Source organism: Geotrypetes seraphini, chromosome 1, assembly GCF_902459505.1.
Source record: "Geotrypetes seraphini chromosome 1, aGeoSer1.1, whole genome shotgun sequence".
Taxonomy (NCBI): Eukaryota; Metazoa; Chordata; class Amphibia; order Gymnophiona; family Dermophiidae; genus Geotrypetes; species Geotrypetes seraphini.
Genome location: NC_047084.1, coordinates 59,159,813 through 59,179,553, shown reverse-complemented (window position 1 = coordinate 59,179,553; position 19,741 = coordinate 59,159,813). Strand labels below are relative to the sequence as shown.

General features: G+C 42.9%; 1 protein-coding gene across 5 annotated transcripts in view; it reads right to left on the bottom strand.

The window, feature by feature from the left end:
* Positions 1 to 855: 855 nt before the first annotated feature.
* The window catches only part of FGF10 (fibroblast growth factor 10), a 199,394-nt gene continuing 180,508 nt past the window's right edge, over positions 856 to 19,741 (bottom strand). For 4 of the 5 annotated variants that reach the window (XM_033931659.1, XM_033931670.1, XM_033931640.1 and 1 more), the window contains 2 exons: positions 8,314 to 8,417; positions 856 to 1,864 (listed from right to left, as the gene is read on the bottom strand). In XM_033931659.1, the coding sequence (XP_033787550.1) occupies positions 1,667 to 1,864; positions 8,314 to 8,417 (302 nt within the window). In that variant the 3' untranslated portion in view covers positions 856 to 1,666. The remainder of the gene's footprint in view (positions 1,865 to 8,313; positions 8,418 to 19,741) is intronic. The other variant, XM_033931688.1, reaches the window with a different exon arrangement.

Genomic DNA, 19,741 nt, shown 5'->3' with positions numbered 1-19,741 from the left:
CCCCGACGTTGGCAGCCTGTCTTGATCGCCTGAGGCTGGGAGGAACAGCAGTCAGCAGGAAATTTAACTGCCGACTTGATCTCGCTGGCCCTGCTGCGGACCGGCAGAAATTTTCTGCGGACTGACACCGATCCGCGGACCGGCGGTTGAAGAACAGTGATCTAACTCACACCGTTAAGTTTCTTCCAGGATGTCTAGTAAAATATTTGATTATCCCTGCAGGACAACTAAGTCTAGGTCAGCCCCCAACCCGCCCATATACTCTCCTAACCCCTCCTTCAGGGATACCCCTTTCAGTTCTGGGCACACAGCGGCATTCAGAAGCATAAAAAGTCCCGTGGCACGACTAGAAAGTTGGTTTGATTATCGGCACTTGGATGACCTGTCTTTTAGGTCGTCTAAGTGCTGACTTGGGCAGGTTTTTAGATGTGTTTAAGTTTTAATGATGAGCTCCATACTGCCTAAACCAACTCATTACAATGGACATGTATAATAATGAAGAGTGGGAAATGTATTACTTAGAAATTCATTTGTATCTAGGTTCAAGTACAGGGGTGAACAACCGGTGTCCATGAATATGCCAGTCAGGTTTTCAAGATTTCCACAATGAATATGCATGACATCTATTTACGTAAAATGGAAGTAGTACATGCTAATCAATCTTATGCATTGTGGAAATCTTGAAATCTTGATTGGGTTGTGACACTTGAGGACCGTGGTTATCTTCCCCTGTTATAGAAGGATTTGTTTCAAATAACATCCTTTAGGTGAGAAGTACCTGGAAATATATTACTAATCATACCTTGTTGCTGAATTGCAAAAGAGTTTTGATTAAAAAAAAAAAGCAAAGACTAATTAAATTAACCAGTATATATATTTTTCACATAACTGTACCCACATATTTGCTCAGTTTTATGTTTGGACAGCTAGGTACACTTAGAAGTTTTATTCCAAACAGTGTGTGCAGTGTTAATATTGCATAAATGATGTGTTGAATATCAGAGGAAACAAACTGTGGAAAACATCTTTAAAACAAAAGAAAGATATTTAACATCCTATTAAATAAATAACTTAGAAAGAAACAGGAAAGGATGAAGGCAGAATATACAGGAATATCATATTATCTGTTTTGTTAGAACTGTTTTAAATATGTTTACATTTCGTAATCCTTATCCAGTCTTCCATGATGACACTCTAGAAATTCAATTATTTTTGCATATGATCCAAGTGCTTCCAGTAAATGTTTGCATGTCTTAACTTCATGGAGGATCATAAGCCTTGAATGAGCAATGACGGTCTTTGATATGAGTTAATATTCCATAAATAATTTTCAGCAAAGATCATTCTTATGAATATCTCATGTTCTTTAAGTTCCATCTAAGGAATTTTAAAAAAATGCATTGTTCACACTGTGAGCTGCTTCCATCATATACGATCTGATCTGTATCTTGATTATAAGATATGATACACAAATAATTAAAGGCACTTCCCGAGTCAACAAAAGATCCAAATGACTCAAAAGTCCTCCATTTGTCAAAACCAAGGAAGCACATATTTTGCTTTTTTATCCTTTACCTGGTATGAATGTGACACTTGAGTATTTGTGACAATTTTTTTTTTTTTTTAAAGCCTTTGGTTCTTTTTATCAACAAAACAGTTTCTTCATCTATGAATTGACTACAATTGGAAGAAAATGAGCAGAAGTGTTTTTCCTTCTTGTTTTCTGTCCCCTCTTTGGAGCTCCCTTTCCATTCAAAGCCACATACATTTGTCGATCATTGTGCTTCCAGTTAAAGGATGCATAGGTATTATATCCATTTTCTTCTATTCTTTCTTTTAATTTGCAGTCATTGTTAAATTCTTTCTGTGAAAAAAAATAGCAGCTGCATGTTAATCAAATATGCACTGTGCATCGATAGCAATATGTTATAGCAGAGTTTAAGTAAAAAATGTTCTATGTATATGAGCATTATAAGTAAAAAGCAATACTGGAATAGAAGATTTATTAAAGTCTCAAAAATGTAAGCCTTAGGATACCATGGGGTCTATTCAATAAAAAGCATCATATTTTTAAACATGCACGTTACATAGAGGGTAATTCTATAACATGGTGCCCAGTATAGGCACTAGTTATACAGTAGAAACTATTTAAAACCTAGGGCTCCTTTTATCAAGGTGCAGTAGGTGGTTAACGCGTGGAATACCACGCGTTCAACCACCTGCCGTGCTAGTCGCTAACACCTCCATTGACGAGGCGTTAGTTTTTAGTCTTGCCACGGGGGTTAGCGTGTGATGAAATGTCCGACGCGCTAACCCCCGTAGCGCGCCTTGATAAAAGGAGCCCCTAGTCTATAAAGAACAGTAGACACCTTTATATAACGCTAAAGCAAATGACTGAAAATGCACATATATCCGTTGCACCAGTCTGTTCGGAATGGAGTGATATTTATAGGGAGAGATAACCTTGAAAAAACCGTATCAGAACACATGGGTTAAACATGTCAGTTATCCCCCCGTTCTATGAACTGAGACCAGAAATTGAGCTGATCTAAAGCTAAGTAAATTTATTTTAGCCACTATTTATGAACTATTTAAGTATTTAAACATTAAATTATATAAAAAAATTATAAAGAATACAAGCACAAAAAAAGTTTAAGAAAATTAAGAAAATATAAGGATCTGATGACGAGAGGAGGTGTAAAGCCACCTACTATGAAGATTTATTAAGTGGGGAGGTGGCCTCGCTGAGGATCATGTGAGAGATTTTGCAATTGAAAAGGTTTAAGTATATAAGGTTTGTAATCCCTTATATATTGAGGCTGTATGTTCTTCTGACATAATCATTTAAGTATTCTAAATTGCATATATGCTAATGCAAGGAGCCTAAGAAACAAAATGGGGGAACTAGAAGCCGTGGTCGATGCAGAAGACATCGACATCATTGTAATCTCTGAAACATGGTGGAATGAGGAAAGCAAATGGGATACAGCACTGCCGGGATACAAGCTCTATCGCCAGGACAGGGCAGGACAAAAAGGAGGTGGAATAGCCCTGTACATAAAAGAAAGCATACAATCCACAAGAATGGACACAGCAGAGACGACCAACAAGCTGGAATCTCTATGGGTTAAAATACCGGGAAGGAAAGGGCCTGAAATAAAGATGGGCCTATATTATCGCCCACCCGGGCAAACTGGAGATATCGATGAGGAAATGGAAGCCGAGATGAAGCGACAATGCAAAAGTGGCAACACGGTTATTATGGGAGACTTCAACTACCCCGGGATAGACTGGAGGCTTGGAAGCTCGAAATGCGCTAGGGAGACAAAATTCCTGGAAGCCACACAAGATTGCTTCATGGAGCAGCTTGTTAGAGAACCGACGAGAGGAAATGCCACTCTGGATCTAATCCTAAATGGGTTAAGAGGACCTGCAAAGGACGTTGAAGTAGTGGGGACGTTGGGAAACAGCGATCATAATATGATCAAGTTCAAGGTTGAGGTAGGAGTATCAAAAGGCAAGAGATCCATAACGACAACCTTTAACTTCAAGAAAGGAAACTACGAAGCAATGAGGGAATTGGTAAGGAAGAAACTTAGGAACACTTCCAAAACATGGCTAACGGTAAATCATGCCTGGTCCTTCTTCAGGGACATGGTGAACGAGATACAAAATCTGTATATCCCCAGATTCAGGAAGGGGTGCAAAAAGAATCGAACAAAAGACCCGGCGTGGATAACCAAAACAGTGAAGGAAGCGATAGGCAATAAGAAAAATTCATTCAAGAAATGGAAAAAGGACAAATCTGAGGGGAACTGGAAAGAGCACAAGAAGTATCAAAAAGAATGTCACCGTGAGGTTCGGAAAGCTAAAAGAGAGTATGAAGAAAGGCTAGCCAGGGAAGCAAAAAATTTCAAACCGTTCTTCAGATATGTTAAAGGGAAGCAGCCAGCTAGAGAGGAAGTGGGACCGCTAGACGACGGAGACAGGAAGGGAGTGGTGAAGGAGGAGAAGGTAGTGGCAGAAAGGCTTAACATGTTCTTCTCGTCTGTATTTACTAACGAACACACGTCCAACATGCCGGAACCTGAGCAATTCTTCAACGGAAGTCAAGCAGAAAAATTAATATTCATAGAAGTGAGCATTGAGGACTTTCGCAGGCAGATAGAAAAACTAAAAACTGACAAATCCCCGGGTCCGGATGGCATACATCCAAGGGTTCTGAAGGAATTAAAGGAGGAGATAGCGGAACTACTGCAGCAAATTTGCAACTTATCCCTGAAACAGGCGAGATCCCGGAGGATTGGAAGATAGCCAACGTTACGCCCATCTTTAAAAAGGGATCAAGAGGTGATCCGGGAAACTACAGGCCAGTGAGCCTGACTTCAGTTCCTGGGAAAATGGCAGAAGCACTGATAAAAGAAAGCATTGATCAACATTTTGAAAAGCACGAACTTCTGATAGCCAGCCAGCATGGTTTCTGCAAGGGACGATCGTGCCAAACAAACTTATTGCACTTCTTTGAAGGGATTAACAAACAGATGGACAAAGGAGACCCCATTGACATCATATATCTAGATTTCCAAAAAGCCTTTGACAAGGTGCCCCATGAACGCCTACTCCGGAAACTAAAGAACCATGGGGTGGGAGGAGACGTACATAGATGGATCAGAAACTGGTTGGAGGGTAGAAAACAAAGGGTAGGAGTGAAGGGCCACTACTCCGACTGGAGGAGGGTCACGAGTGGTGTCCCGCAGGGCTTGGTGCTCAGGCCGCTACTATTTAATATCTTCATAAATGATCTAGAAACAGGGACGAAGTGCGATATAATAAAATTTGCGGATGACACTAAACTATTTAATGGAGCTCGGACTACAGAGGAATGTGAAGAATTGCAAAGGGACTTGAACAAACTAGAAGATTGGGCGACGAGATGGCAGATGAAGTTCAACGTTGAGAAATGTAAGGTATTACATGTGGGGAGCAGAAACTCGAGGTACAACTATACAATGGGAGGGATATTATTGAATAAGAGTACCCAGGAAAGGGACTTGGGAGTATTGGTGGACATGACAATGAAGCCGACGGCACAGTGTGCAGCGGCCGCTAAGAGAGCGAATAGAATGCTTGGTATAATCAAAAAGGGTATTACAGCCAGAACGAAAGAGGTTATCCTGCCGTTGTATCGGGCAATGGTGCGCCCGCATTTGGAGTACTGCGTCCAATATTGGTCGCCATACCTTAAGAAGGATATGGCGTTAGTCGAGAGAGTTCAGAGGAGAGCGACGCGTCTGATAAAAGGGATGGAAAACCTGTCATATGCTGAGAGATTGGAGAAGCTGGGTCTCTTTTCCCTGGAGAAGAGGAGACTTAGAGGGGATATGATAGAGACTTATAAGATCATGAAGGGCATAGAGAGAGTAGAGAGGGACAGATTCTTCAAACTTTCAAATAATAAAAAAACAAGAGGGCACTCGGAAAAGTTGATAGGAGACAGATTCAAAACAAATACTAGGAAGTTCTTTTTTACCCAACGTGTGGTGGACACCTGGAATGCGCTTCCAGAGGACGTGATTGGGCAGAGTACGGTACTGGGGTTCAAGAAAGGATAAGACAAATTCCTACTGGAAAAGAGGATAGAGGGGTATAGATAGATTACTGCACAGGTCCTGGATCTGCTGGGCCACCGCATGAGCGGACTGCTGGGCACGATGGATCTAGGGTCTGACCCAGCAGAGGCATTTCTTATGTTCTTATATCTCCAAGGCACAATTTGGACGTTTGTGGATAGACCTGTTTTAATAACAAATATGTGCCAAAATGGTACCTAAACTGACCAGATAACAACTGAAGGGATATAAATATGATCCCCCAACAGCCCCCTAGTGGTCACTGACTCCCTCCCACCCTCAAAATATGTGAATGAAACAGTGCATACCTGCCTGTGTGATAGCTTCAGATAGTATGGGCAGTCCTATTAGAGCAGCAAGCAGGTCTCTGGAGTAGTCTGGTGGTCAGTGCAGTGGACACCAGAGAAGAGGACCTAAGCCCATATCCCACTCTAAATACTATACTTGTGGTGGAAAGAGTGAGTCTACCAAAACCCACCCAAAACCTACTTTACTGACATATAGGTGACACCTGCAGGCGTAAGAGCTATTGTTGTGGTTTACAGTTGGGTCCAGTAGGGTTTGGGTGGGATTTTGGAGGGTTCACCATATAACATAAGTGGTTATGGTGAGATGTGTACCTGGGTATTTTCATGTGAAATTTACTGAAGTGCCTCCTAAGCCACACCATTGCTCTGCTGGAATGTCTGTGTGGCTAGTCTACTACAAATGCTCCTACATCTGTGCATTTTTCATTTGGACTTTTTTTTAAATGGTCATAAATGATAGATGTGCTAGGGGCACATCTAGAAATGGTCATTTTGGGGGGAGGGGGAGGGGAAGATAGGCATTTTGCTGTTTTGAAAATGGCTCTCTGATATTTGGATGCACTTCCAAAAATGTTTAAACTCGGATTTAGACATTATATCAAAAATGCCCCATGCATGTGTGCAAATGATAGTTTTCTATAATTTATGTATGCTCCACCCACACTCCATTAAAACTCCATGACAAAATTTGCATCATCAGATCATAGCAAGTACTTTTCTGCTAGCTGGGATCAATAAGGTATCATTTATACATGTAAGTAGACACTTATATGTGCAAATGACAAGATTACCATCATTTATATACCTTTCTGATACCTATAACTAGGCAGGTCCTTATAGAATTACCCACCCATTATTTACTAAGTTCCATGAGCTTCTAATATGCCAGGGGGGCAATTCTATAACTATGCATCTATATATAAATGCCTAGAGGGAGCCTGAGAGAAGCATATTATATAAAAAAAACTAGGTACCTTTTTTCCTTTAGAGAATACTAGCATAACCAAGTATATAAACACATATTGCAAACTCATTCCTCAGTAAATTGGTTAGTCTATAAGGTCCTTCCTGCCCCTATAAGTGTCTTTTCACTTGCTCCTTGATAAGTGTCTTTTCACTCTTAGGACTTCAACAGGTCTGGGACTTCAACAGGTCTGGGACTTCAACAGGACTGGGTCCTTTCAGTGCTCTCAGGTATAGAGAGACTCTAGAGCAGGGGTGTCAAAGTCCCTCCTCGAGGGCCGGAATCCAGTCGGGTTTTCTGGATTTCCCCAATGAATATGCATTGAAAGCAGTGCATGCAAATAGATCTCATTCAGATTCATTGGGGAAATCCTGAAAACCCGACTGGATTCTGGCCCTCGAGGACCGACTTTGACACCTGTGCTCTAGAGCATAGCATGTATCTTGATCTTTCTCTTTCCTAATAGACTGTGCAGTTTGCCAATGTTCTGAAGAGTTTCTTCTTTTCTTTCTAGCATTTAAAGCTCATTTATTCTCACATGTTCCTCGTGCTCTACCTCTCTGAACTAGACCAATAGGATGCACCCAGGACTTAGACCCTATCACATAGGTTATCAGCATGCATTTACACTGCTTCTGGGTTACAGTCTTTTCCCCAGTTGGGATATGGAACTGGTTGTAGCGTTTCTGCTGGACCCTTTCTAGGAAAAGAAACATTTTCTGCTCTCTCTAGCCTTTAGGCTTTTTTTTTTTTCTTTATAAGAACATAAGATTTACCGCTGCTGGGTCAGACCAGTGATCCATCGTGCCCAGCAGTCTGCTCATGTGGCGGTCCTTAGGTCAAAGACCAGTGCCCTAACTGAGTCTAGCCTTACTTTCATATGTTCTGTTCCAGCAGGAACTTATCCAACCTTTTCTTGAATCCCTGGAGGGTGCTTTCCCCCTATAACAGCCTCCAGAAGAGCGTTTTAGATTTCTACCACTCTCTGGGTAAAGAAGAACTTCCTTATGTTTGTATGGAATCTATCCCCTTTTAACTTTAGCGAGTGCCCTCTCGTTCTCTTCACCTTGGAGAGGGTAAACAATCTCTCTTTCTCTACTAAGAATGTACTTCTATTGGGCTATTTCTTCAGAATAGACCACCCTTTCATTAATATGACTGAAATACTTTGGAGCTGGGACCCAGAATGTTCCTTCTGCCACTGCGCAGGAAAGCACATTGAGGTATCTTGCCACATATTGTTGAAAATGGATATTGACCCAGCCATACTTCTGCCCCTTTTTTCTCCTCTCAGTTTATTGATATTAAATATTAAGCCATTCATTTTGACAATAATATAACTATTAGTTATGTGAGGCACACCTAACCTTTGATTACTTTAAAAAGAGAAAACAAAAAGCAGAATACTCACAGAGCCATAGATTTTTCCTTTTTTGTTCATGGCTAAGTAAAAGCTGCTTTTTATGGCTTTAACGGCCACAACGCCAACATCCACTGATGTTATCTCCAGCACACCTATAATGTAAAAATCAGAAGATCAGTGAATAAACTCTGCAGAGAAAGTTGAATTTTAAACTGATGAGAAAACCGTTTATCCAATCATAACACAGAAAGAAATACCATTAAAGCATGATGCCTCCTAATAGTGGCAAAATCTCAGCACATAGTACATGCTGAGGATAATTTTCAAAAGGCAATTACTCCATTATGGTTTGTTTGGGGTTTTATTTAGCTTCTGCGGTTTGCATCATGATTGCTGAAGTTGTCCAGGTCATGCCAATTCTGAGTAAGTGGCTGAAATATTTCCAGGTTTCTTTATTCTTTGATATACCGTTTATCAAACAGGTACCTAAACAGTTTACAATGGGAAAAGACTAAAAATTAAAATTAAAATAGACCAAATATAAGAGGGATATAAGACACACTGACATACTGAAAACAAAGGGAAGGAGGTATGTGGTAAGTTAATAAATACATCAAAATAGAAATAAAAAAAGGAGGAGAAAGGGAGAAGGGTAAAGCACAATGGGATGAGACTCGCTTCAAGAGAAGAGTTTTGGGAGAGGTCCACTTATTCAGATATGGCAAGACCTGGACAACTGCAACAATCACAGAGAGGACAATTTGCAAAGGTTCTCCTTGGGAAAAATTTGTTTACACATGTGAAAATCCCTATTTGCAAAACACTTGACCACCTGGACAGATAAAAGTATCCAGGCTAGCCACAGTGCCATACTATTTAATGTGTCAAAAATTAAGATCAGCAATTATGATTATCCCCAAGTTCTGCTCATCTTTTATCTCTAACGTTATCATTTGAAAAATAGTACATTTCCAAACAAAGATTAGGCACAAAAGGAAATACATTCCAAAAGTAAAAACAAGAAATAAATAAAAAATCACTTGTAGAAGTCCACATTATCAGGAACAGAGAGCGAGCGAGAGAGATTGTGATAATAAACAACTGCAAAATACCACAGAAAAAAAAGGAAAGATAAATCTTCCAAATCAAGCCTTAATTAATATCAAACAGGTTGTATCTTCTGGCTTGTTGTTATTAGAAAAAATCTTTTTCAATTGTGCTGGGTCTAAGAACACATAGGAGGAAATTCTATAACTAGTGCCTAAATTGTAGGCCCTTAGGCCCTGATTCTATAAAGTCCACCTAAAGTCAGGTGCTGATATCAGTGCCTAACTTAATTGAGCAATCGGCTTAATCATTGCTGATTTTGGCACTCAACACCTCACAATCAGCTTTAATTGGACTTAATTGAAAGTTAGGCACTCAAATACCTCAATTCTATAAAAAGTAACACCTAGCCCAAAGTACCTACACTAGAAGTGGACATAGGGCCGGATCATGGGTGTGGTTTTGAGTTATGTGACTTTGTGAATCAGGTGCCCTTGGGCTCTGATATCAGTATCTAACTTTAGGCGTAAAAACCCTGGCATAAATTAGATATGCCGAAATGTGAACATGCTGAGCACTACCTAAGCACACTTAGGGCTCCTTTTACTAAGCTGTGATAGCGGTTTTAGCACGCACTTAGCACACGCAGAATTGCTGCACATGTTAGGCGCCAACGCCAGCATTGAGCTGGCGTTAGTTCTAGCCGCATGGCACGGGTTTAGCGTGCGCTAAAATTCTGTGCGCGCTAAAAACGCTACCGCAGGTTAGTAAAAGGAGCCCTCAAGCAAAGCTAAGAGTGATTCTATAATGGATGCTTACGTTTTATAGAATTGGTGTCAATATTGGTGCCTAACTTTAGGCAGACTTTATAGAATCAGGGCCTTAAAGTGTAGGTGCCTACTTAAATAAAAATCAGAGTTATTGACATCCTTAAAGAGCTTTAGCAAGCTCTTAATGACAAAAAAATACAGGTTATTTGAGTAATAGGTGACTAAGTCATGTTAAGAGGGACCTAGGAATATGGCTCACAGACTACTGTTTTGACTTTGTATTTTGACTCCGCCTTACTCATGGCCCCAGTTGACTACCCTTCAATAAGAAAATAGGTGTTCAGAACATAATGGTACAGGAGATGTAGAGAAACCAAGAAAGTCCACCAGATATTTTTCTGACCCCCCCAAAGAGGTCCACTGTATGTGCTTTTTTTCCCCCCCACTAGCATAAAATTGCTTCAGAAAAACCTGTGTTAGTAATATAAGTAAAGTTTGTCTATCTTTGGCACAGCACAGAAAATTGTTCTGTTAAAACATCCGTCCTTAGATATACAGCATAATGCACATTACTATGAAATGTGCGAGGGCCTAACTAAAAAGAAGTTCCAGTACCCTTAAGATGATAAAGAACTGAGAACTAACCTTAGCAAGTTCTAGAGTTATTTTCCCCCTTATATGACAGCACATTTAGGCCCTATTTTACTAAGTCACAGTAGAGGTTTTTACTTTGGCCTAGGGTGCTAAATGCTCTATGAGCGTCAGAGCAGTGTCGGAGCATTTAGCGCTCTGGGCCATTGCTTAGTATAAGATGGGGCTAAACAGATAGTATACTACACTTTTGGTTCTATCAATTCATTTCATCAGGATCAAGATTAATAGTTCACAACAAAAATCAATGACCAGCAGTTATAGATTATGAAAATACTTTTTTTTTTTTCTCCTCATAGCAAAAATATTAGGATAGTGTAATGAACTCAGGTTACAGGGCACTAAAATACCATTGCTACACTTACAAATAACTTCAGTGTAACAAAGGTATTCTGGTGTGCTATAACTGGTTTATGGCACTCAGATCTCTTTCCTTTATTTTAGATTGAGGGATAGAGTGGTAGCTTGGGTTGGAATAAGGAAGAAAGAATTAAAATTATTCTTGAAGAGGTCTAGGTTGCCACATCATTTTATCACAGTGTTTGCAAAAGGTATTTTGGAATTATTGTGATGCTTCTGGTAATTCATAGAGAATAGCATTGGATAAGACAGCTAGAGTGGTCAGCATGATGCACTTGTCTAAAGATTGCTCAGTACACAGTTGGAAAATCAACTCAGGTACTAACAACAGAAGGGAGACTGTGACACCTCTTCAGACACATGCATTTGAAACAGTAGATGATGGAACAGTGAAATTTTATATTGCAAAACTCATCCTAGTATCCTGCATATTTAATTTACACAATAAAAGAACAATTGCTATGTGCATGCACAGCAGAACAAATTACAGGAAGGAAGCAACATCTTCAGCAACTGTAGAAGCTCCACTTACAGAAACTACTATATTATTTCTAACATGCTATTTGATATAGGGAGTGCCATACAGATCAGATAAGATAAGGAATCCCTATCCACAGGGTTTATAATCTAGCCATGATTTACAGAAGAGATACAATATGTTTCAGAAAAAGAGATTATATACTTACCCTGGTAAACTCATTTCCAGTAGATAGGTGGGACATTCTAGACCAAACATGGGCAACTCCGGTCCTCAAGGGCTGGAATCCAATCGGGTTTTCAGGATTTCCCAATGAATATGCATGAGATCTATTTGCATAAGAACATAAGAAGTTGCCTCCGCTGAGTCAGACCAGAGGTCCATCCTGCCCAGCGGTCCGCCCCCGCGGCGGCCCATCAGGCCTAATTGCTTGAACAGTGTCCATGACTAATTTTGTAACTGCCTCTAATCCTCTAATCCTATCCCTATTACCTACCTCTACTCCTATCTGTACCCCTCAATCCCTTTGTCCTCCAGGTACCTGTCCAGACCCTCTTTGAAGCCCTGTAGCGTGCTCCTGCTTATCACATCCTCCGGTAGCGCGTTCCATGTATCCACCACCCTCTGAGTGAAAAAGAACTTCCTGGCGTTTGTTCTAAACCTTTCCCCTTTCAATTTCTCTGAGTGCCCCCTTGTACTTGTGTTTCCCCGTAATTTGAAAAATCTGTCCCTGTCCCTGTCTACTCTTTCTATGCCCTTCATGATCTCTCCTCTAAGTCTCCGCTTTTCCAGGGAGAAAAGCCCCAGCTTCTTCAGTCTGTCAGTATATGAGAGGTTTTCCATACCCTTTATTAGCTTAGTTGCTCTTCTCTGGACTCTCTCAAGTACCGCCATGTCCTTCTTGAGGTACGGCGACCAGTACTGGACACAGTACTCCAGGTGCGGGCATACCATTGCACGATACAGTGGCAGGATGACTTCCTTCGTCCTGGTCGTGATACCCTTCTTAATGATGCCCAACATTCTGTTTGCCTTCCTTGAGGCTGTGGCGCACTGCGCCAACGCCTTCAATGATGTGTCTACCATCACTCCCAGGTCTCTTTCAAGGTTACTCACCCCTAGCGGTGATCCCCCCATTTTGTAAGTGAACATCGGGTTCTTTTTCCCTACATGCATGACCTTGCATTTCCCTATGTTGAAGCTCATTTTCCACTTTTTGGCCCACTCTTCCAGCGCTGTCAGATCTTTTTGGAGATTTTTGCAGTCCTCCTTGCTTTCAACCCTGCTGTATAATTTGGTGTCATCCGCAAATTTAATAACCTCACATTTTGTTCCTGCTTCCAGGTCGTTAATAAATATATTGAACAGGAGCGGTCCCCGCTCGTGACCCATTGCCAGTCTGAGTAATGGCCCTTTATTCCAACCCTCTATTTCCTGTCCGCCAGCCAGTTTTTGATCCATCGGTGGACCTCCCCTTGCACCCCGTGGTTCCATAGCTTCCTTAGCAGTCTTTCATGTGGTATCTTGTCGAACGCTTTTTGGAAGTCAAGGTAAATGATGTCTATAGATTCCCCTTTATCCACCTGGCTGTTTACCCCCTCAAAGAAGTATAATAAGTTAGTGAGGCATGACCTGCCCTTGCAGAAGCCATGCTGGCTCGGCTTTAGCTGCCCAGTGTTTTTGATGTGTTCCCAGATGCAGTCTTTAATCAGCGCTTCCATCATATTTCCTGGGACCGAGGTTAAGCTCACCGGCCTGTAGTTTCCTGGGTCTCCCTTTTAGCCTTTCTTGAAGATGGGCGTGACATTTGCTATTTTCCAGTCTTCCGGAATCTCTCCAGTTTTTAAGGATAGGTTGCATATTTGTCTAAGTGGCTCAGCTATTTCGTTCCTTAGTTCCTTGAGTACCCTTGGGTGAATGCCGTCCAGACCTGGCGATTTGTCGCTCTTTAGTCTGTCTATCTGCCTGAGGCCATCCACTTTGCTTACCTCTAGTTGGACCAGATTTTCATCCTGATCTCCTTTTACGATCTCCTCGGGTTCCGGAATGTTGGTTGTGTCCTCCCTTGTGAAGACTGAAGTGAAGAACTCATTTAGCCTGTCAGCTATCTCCTTTTCCTCTTTTACCACTCCCTTTCTGTCTCTATCATCCAAGGGTCCTACTTCCTCCCTTGCTGGTTGCTTCCCCTTGACGTACCTGAAGAATGATTTGAAGTTTGTTGCTTCCCCCGCCAGTCTCTCTTCATATTCTCTTTTTGCTTTCCTAACCACTCGGTGACACTCCTTTTGGTGTTTTTTGTGCTCCTTTTGGTTGTCTTCTGATTTGTCCTTTTTCCATTTTTTGAATGATGCCTTCTTGTCACTTATCGCCCTTTTCACTGCATTTGTTATCCACACTGGGTTTTTTGTTCTATTTTTCTTGCACTCTTTCCTGAACTTGGGGACGCACAGGTTTTGTGCTTCGTGCATCATGCCCTTGAGTAAGGTCCAGGCTTTTTCTACGGACTCCATCTTCCTTGCGGTGTCGTTGAGTTTCTTTCCCACCATTTTCCTCATGGCATCATAATTCCCTTTTTTGAAGTTCAGTGCTGTCGTTGTAGTTCTTTTCACCTTTGATGATCCAATTTCTAGCCTGTACTGGATCGTGTTGTGATCGCTGTTTCCTAGTGGGGCTAGTACCACCACCTCTTTAGCGGGTCCCCCATGTCCGGTGAAGATTAGGTCAAGAGTGGCATCTCCCCGTGTTGGTTCCGTGACCAGTTGTTCCAAGAAACAGTCCCTCGTGACCTCCAGGAATTTGGTCTCCCTCATGCAGTTTGAGTGCCCTATACTCCAGTCTATTCCCGGGTAGTTGAACACCACACTTCCGCTTTTGCATACCTGCCCCAGTTCAGCCTCCAGATCCTGGTCGATTTCTTCCGTTTGTCCCGGTGGGCGATAGTACAGACCCAATTTTATGTCTGCTCCAGTTCCTCCGGATAGCTTAACCCATAGTGATTCCAAGTCATCCGCCCTTGCTGTTGTTTCCATCCTGGTTGAATGTATGGAATCCTTTATATATAGCGCTATTCCGCCACCTTTTTTGTGTGGCCTATCTCTCCTGTAGAGTTTGAACCCTGGTAAAGCCACATCCCATTTATTGTCATCAGCCCACCATGTTTCTGTGACTCCGATTATGTCTAGGCCCTTTTTGTTGGCTAAGACTTCCAACTCTCCCATTTTAACCCTTAGGCTCCTAGCATTTGTGTATAGGCAATGTAAGTCCCGGTTGTTTGCCTCTCTTGCTGGTTCCCCTCGTGGTTTGGCGCTCCTGGCAACCCCCTCGTGAGTTGCCAGTCCCCAAGCCTCATCTCGGTCATCCTCCTCCTGTGGTGTGTCTGTTTCGTCCTCAGCCTGCTTCCCCATTTTTGGTTGTCCTTTTGGATTCCGTTGATCTTTGTTAGTCCTGTTTGCCAATTTCATTTGTGCCCTAGACCCCTGCAAATTGTCCTTTGATCCTTCTTCAAAAAAATTCCCACTCAGTCCTGAGCCCTCCTTTACAGTTTCTTTGTTCAATGTGCATGTTGCTGCAAAGGAATCCACTCTGGATTTTTCACTCTGCCTCTGATGTACTTCATTGAGTTCTCTAGCTCCACCTACAGTTAGTACCCAAGCACTGAGAACCATCCAATACACATGGAGCACCTGTAACAACAGGCATAAGCCAACAGTTCTGCTCAAGAATTAACTCAACAGTAATGTTAACCAGCAACACAGGCTGCAAAGGAGCTCAGAAACTGCTCCCATATAAACTGAAACATATATACAAAGTCTTCCCAGTCCCCAAGGGCTGATGGACATCCAAGAATCAGCTTGAAGAAGCATACACAGACTAAAACAATAGACAGGCGCAATAAGGACTGAGCAGGTATCTAGAATGTCTCACTTATCTACTGGAAAAGAGCTTACCAGGGTAAGTACATAATCTATTTTTTCAGTGCAATAGCTGAGACATTCTAGACAGATGGGATGTACAAAACCAGTCCCCAAAAAGCTAGGGTGGGCTTGCTGTACTGACCCTGAAGACCAAGGACCCAAAGACAGTCCTATCTTGTTGCCACATCCACTTCTACAAAACTTGGCAAACGTGTGAAAAGAAGACCATGTTGCTGCTCTGCAAATCTCCTCCCAGGAGACAGCTCAAGCTGCGGCCCATGAAGAAGCCACACTTGTGGAAGAATGCGCCTTGACGGAATCAGGAGACTGTTTCCCAGAAAGAGTACAGGCTGAAGAAATGGTTCTAAGGATCCATCTAGAAATTGTGGCCTTGGAAGCGGAAGCACCCTGTTTAACTGAATGAGTCAGCACAAATAAATGGTTTGAGACTAAACTCTTTAATGACCTCCAGATCACGCAGAACTCTGCATATCGACTATGTGTCCTGGAACCAATAGGCTGAAAAGCAGTCAAATGCATTTCCTGATTAATATGGAAAGCTGAAACCACCTGAAGGAACCGTCTGAAGGGAAACTCCAGTCTCTGAAATCTGGAGGAATGGTTCTCTGCAAGACAGAGCCTGTAGGTCTAACATAAACATAGAAACATAGAAGATGACGGCAGAAAAGGGCTACAGCCCATCAAGTCTGCCCACTCTGCTTACCCACCCCCTGTCTATGCCCTAATGACCCAATTTTCTTATCTTGACCCTCGTAGGGATCCCACATGGGTATCCCATTTATTCTTAAAGTCTGGCACGCTGACTGCCTCGATCACCTGCACTGGAAGCTTGTTCCAATGATCAACCATTCTCTCTGTGAAGAAATACTTTCTGGTGTCGCCATGAAATTTTCCGCCCCTGAGTTTGAGCGGGTGCCCTCTTGTGGCCGAGGGTCCCTTGAGAAAGAAAATATCATCTTCCACTTCGACACGTCCCGTGAGGTACTTAAATGTTTCGATCATGTCTCCCCTCTCCCTACGTTCCTCGAGAGTGTAGAGCTGCAATTTGTTCAGTCTCTCTTCATACGAGAGACCCTTGAGCCCCGAGATCATCCTGGTGGCCGTCCGCTGAACCGATTCAATTCTGCGCACATCTTTACTGTAATGTGGCCTCCAGAATTGCACACAGTACTCCAGATGAGGTCTCACCATGGCCCTGTACAACAGCATTATGACTTCAGACTTTCGGCTGACGAAACTTCTATTGATACAACCCAATATCTGCCTTGCCTTAGATGAAGCCTTGATTGGCAGTTTTCATGTCTGCACTGATGATTACTCCTAAATCTCGTTCTGCTGAAGTCCTAGTTAAAGTTTCTCCATTCAAGAAATACGTCCTGCATGGATTTCCGCTTCCAAGGTGCATGACCTTACATTTCTTAGCATTGAAGCCTAGCTGCCAGGTTGAGGACCAACTTTCCAATGTAAGCAGGTCCTGCGCCATATAATTCTATAAACTGCATTCACTTACTATATTACATAGTTTGGCGTCATCGGCGGATAGTGTTATTTTACCTTGAAGCCCTTGAGTCAGATCCCCTATGAATATGTTGAAAAGGAGTGGACCCAGGACCGAGCCCTGCGGCACTCCACTGGTCACCTCCGATGTTTTAGAGAGTGTACCATTAACCACCACCCTCTGAAGTCTGCCACTCAGCCAATCATTGACCCATGCAGTTAGTGTCTCTCCTAACCCCATCGATTCCATCTTGCTTAGCAGCCTGCGGTGTGGGACACTGTCAAAAGCTTTACTGAAGTCCAGGTACACGACGTCCAAAGACTCTCCCAAGTCCAACTTTCTTGTTACCCAGTCAAAGAAGCTGATGAGATTGGATTGGCAGGACCTACCCTTGGTGAATCCATGCTGACTGGGATCCCGAAGATTCCCTTCATTCAAGATCGTGTCCAATTTGCTTTTAATTAGTGTTTCCATGAGTTTGCACACTATTGATGTGAGACTCATCGGTCTATAATTTGCAGCCTCTGCCCTGCAACCCTTTTTATGCAGAGGAACGACATTAGCTAATTTCCAGTCCAGGGGAACTTTCCCCTTACTTAGGGAGAGATTGAATAGCTCAGCCAACGGTTTCGCCAGGACATCGCTCAATTCTCTGAGCACTCTTGGGTGCAAATTGTCTGGTCCCATGGCTTTGTTCACCTTGAGTCTTGCCAGTTCACTGTAAACTTCACCTGGTGTGAACTCAAAATTCTGAAACGGGTCTTCTGTGCTTTGTGTTGTCTTCAACTGCGGACCGTGTCCCGGTGCCTCACAGGTGAAGACTGAGCAGAAGTATTCATTCAGTAGTTCGGCTTTATCGGAATCTGCACTGAAGTAATGGCAACCAGAAAAACGGACTTGAGTGTCAAGTCCAAAAGTGAAGCATCTCAAAGGGGCTCAAAAGGATCCTTGGTAAGACTAGACAGCACCAGGTTAAAGTCCCAGGAAAGGAAAAGTAGCTTAACTGGTAGTCTGACATGAAAAGCCCCTTTCATAAATCTAGTGACATCAGGATGACAACAACAAGGATCGATGCTCCTGGGATCTAGAACAAGAAAGCCTGGCCACTTGGACCTGAAGAGAAGCTACAGTGAGGCCATTATCTAAACCAGCCTGAAGAAAGGTGAGAATCAGTGAGATTGGAACTGAATAAGGGTCCACCTGGTCCTGAGCGCACCAATGTTGGAAAGCCTTCCACATCTTAGCATATGCCAAAACCATAGACTACTTCGTAGATTTTATAAGAGTATCAACAACCATAGCAGAATATCCTTTGTGCTCTAAGGCTGCATGCTCAAGAGCCATGCTGTAAGAGCAAAATGACCTGGATCATCCATGGACACTGGACTTAGTGGGAGGAGGTCCAGACAGACGCTCAGCTGAAGGCCACAACTCCTGCGCAGATGTATCAGAGCTGAGGACCACGGCCTGCAAGGCCAATCTAGAGCCACCAGAATGATGCAGCTCGAATGGGCTGTGATCTATCGAATGATCCGGCCGAACATTGGCCAAGGAAGAAAGACATACAGGAGAATCTCCTGAGGCCATGGCTGTACAAGAGTGTTGAGCCCCTTGCTTCCAGGCTCAGATTTTCAACTAAAGAAGTGATCCGCTTTCTTGTTTCTTGCCATGGCCATGAGGTTGAAGTGGGCCCAACCCCAGCACTGCACTATTGCTCTGAATGCCACTGCGGACAGGGCCACTCACCCATATCCCCTCACCCTCTCTATGTGCTGCCATCAGTGCTAGGGAAGTGACATTCCACCTATAGAAAAAGTAGGTAGGCTTCCTAAGCCAGAGGAGTGCTCTTGATTCTTCCATGGTGATTGATAAAGGCTACTGCCATCGCATTGTTGGAAAAGACCCTAATTACTTGACTCTCCAGAGTCTTCTGCAATCTCATCAGAGACAGCCAAATGGCTCTAAGCTCCAACCGGTTGAGTTTCCATTTTCGCTGAAAAGGCGTCTGACCTCCCTGAACAGGAGAACAATTGCAATGGGCACCCAGCCCCGAAAGCCATCATCTGTCATCAAAATGATCCAGGAGGCAATGTGTAGCATTATGCTCCCAAGGAGCAATTGCGGCAGAAGCCACCAGTCCACACTTGCATGGGCTTCCAGAGTCCAAGGTAGACAGGTCTGCAAGACATCCCTATGCAGAGCCCAGTGAGAGAGCAAAGCATACTGAAGAGGACGCATGTGTGCTCTTGCCCAAGGAACCACATCCAGCGTGGCAACTATCAATCCTAGAACTTGAAGATAATCCCATGCCAACAGAGTCAGCTTCTGTAGAAGGGAAGAAAACTGGGCACAAAGTTAATGCCTGGTAGATAGACACGGCCCACAACCATGTCAAAGTGAACTCCCAGGTATTCCAGCAACTGTGTGGGCATCCGATGGTTCTTCCTGAAGTTGACAATCCAGCCCAGGTGCTCCAACACCTGGAGTACCCACTCCATCATGTGCCATTCTTCGGCAAACGAGGGAGATCTGATCAGCCATCCATCCAAGTAAGGGTGAACCTGGAGACCCACAGCATGGGGGTTACAAACACCAGAACATGTCCTACTTCATACAGACTCTTTGGCCTACTTGATTGAGGTAAACTTTGATATGCCTTCCAGCAGGATACAATTTACACTTATTTTGGACATCTGTGCTCTAACGGTTAACAGGGGTAGTTCAGGATAAAATTCTC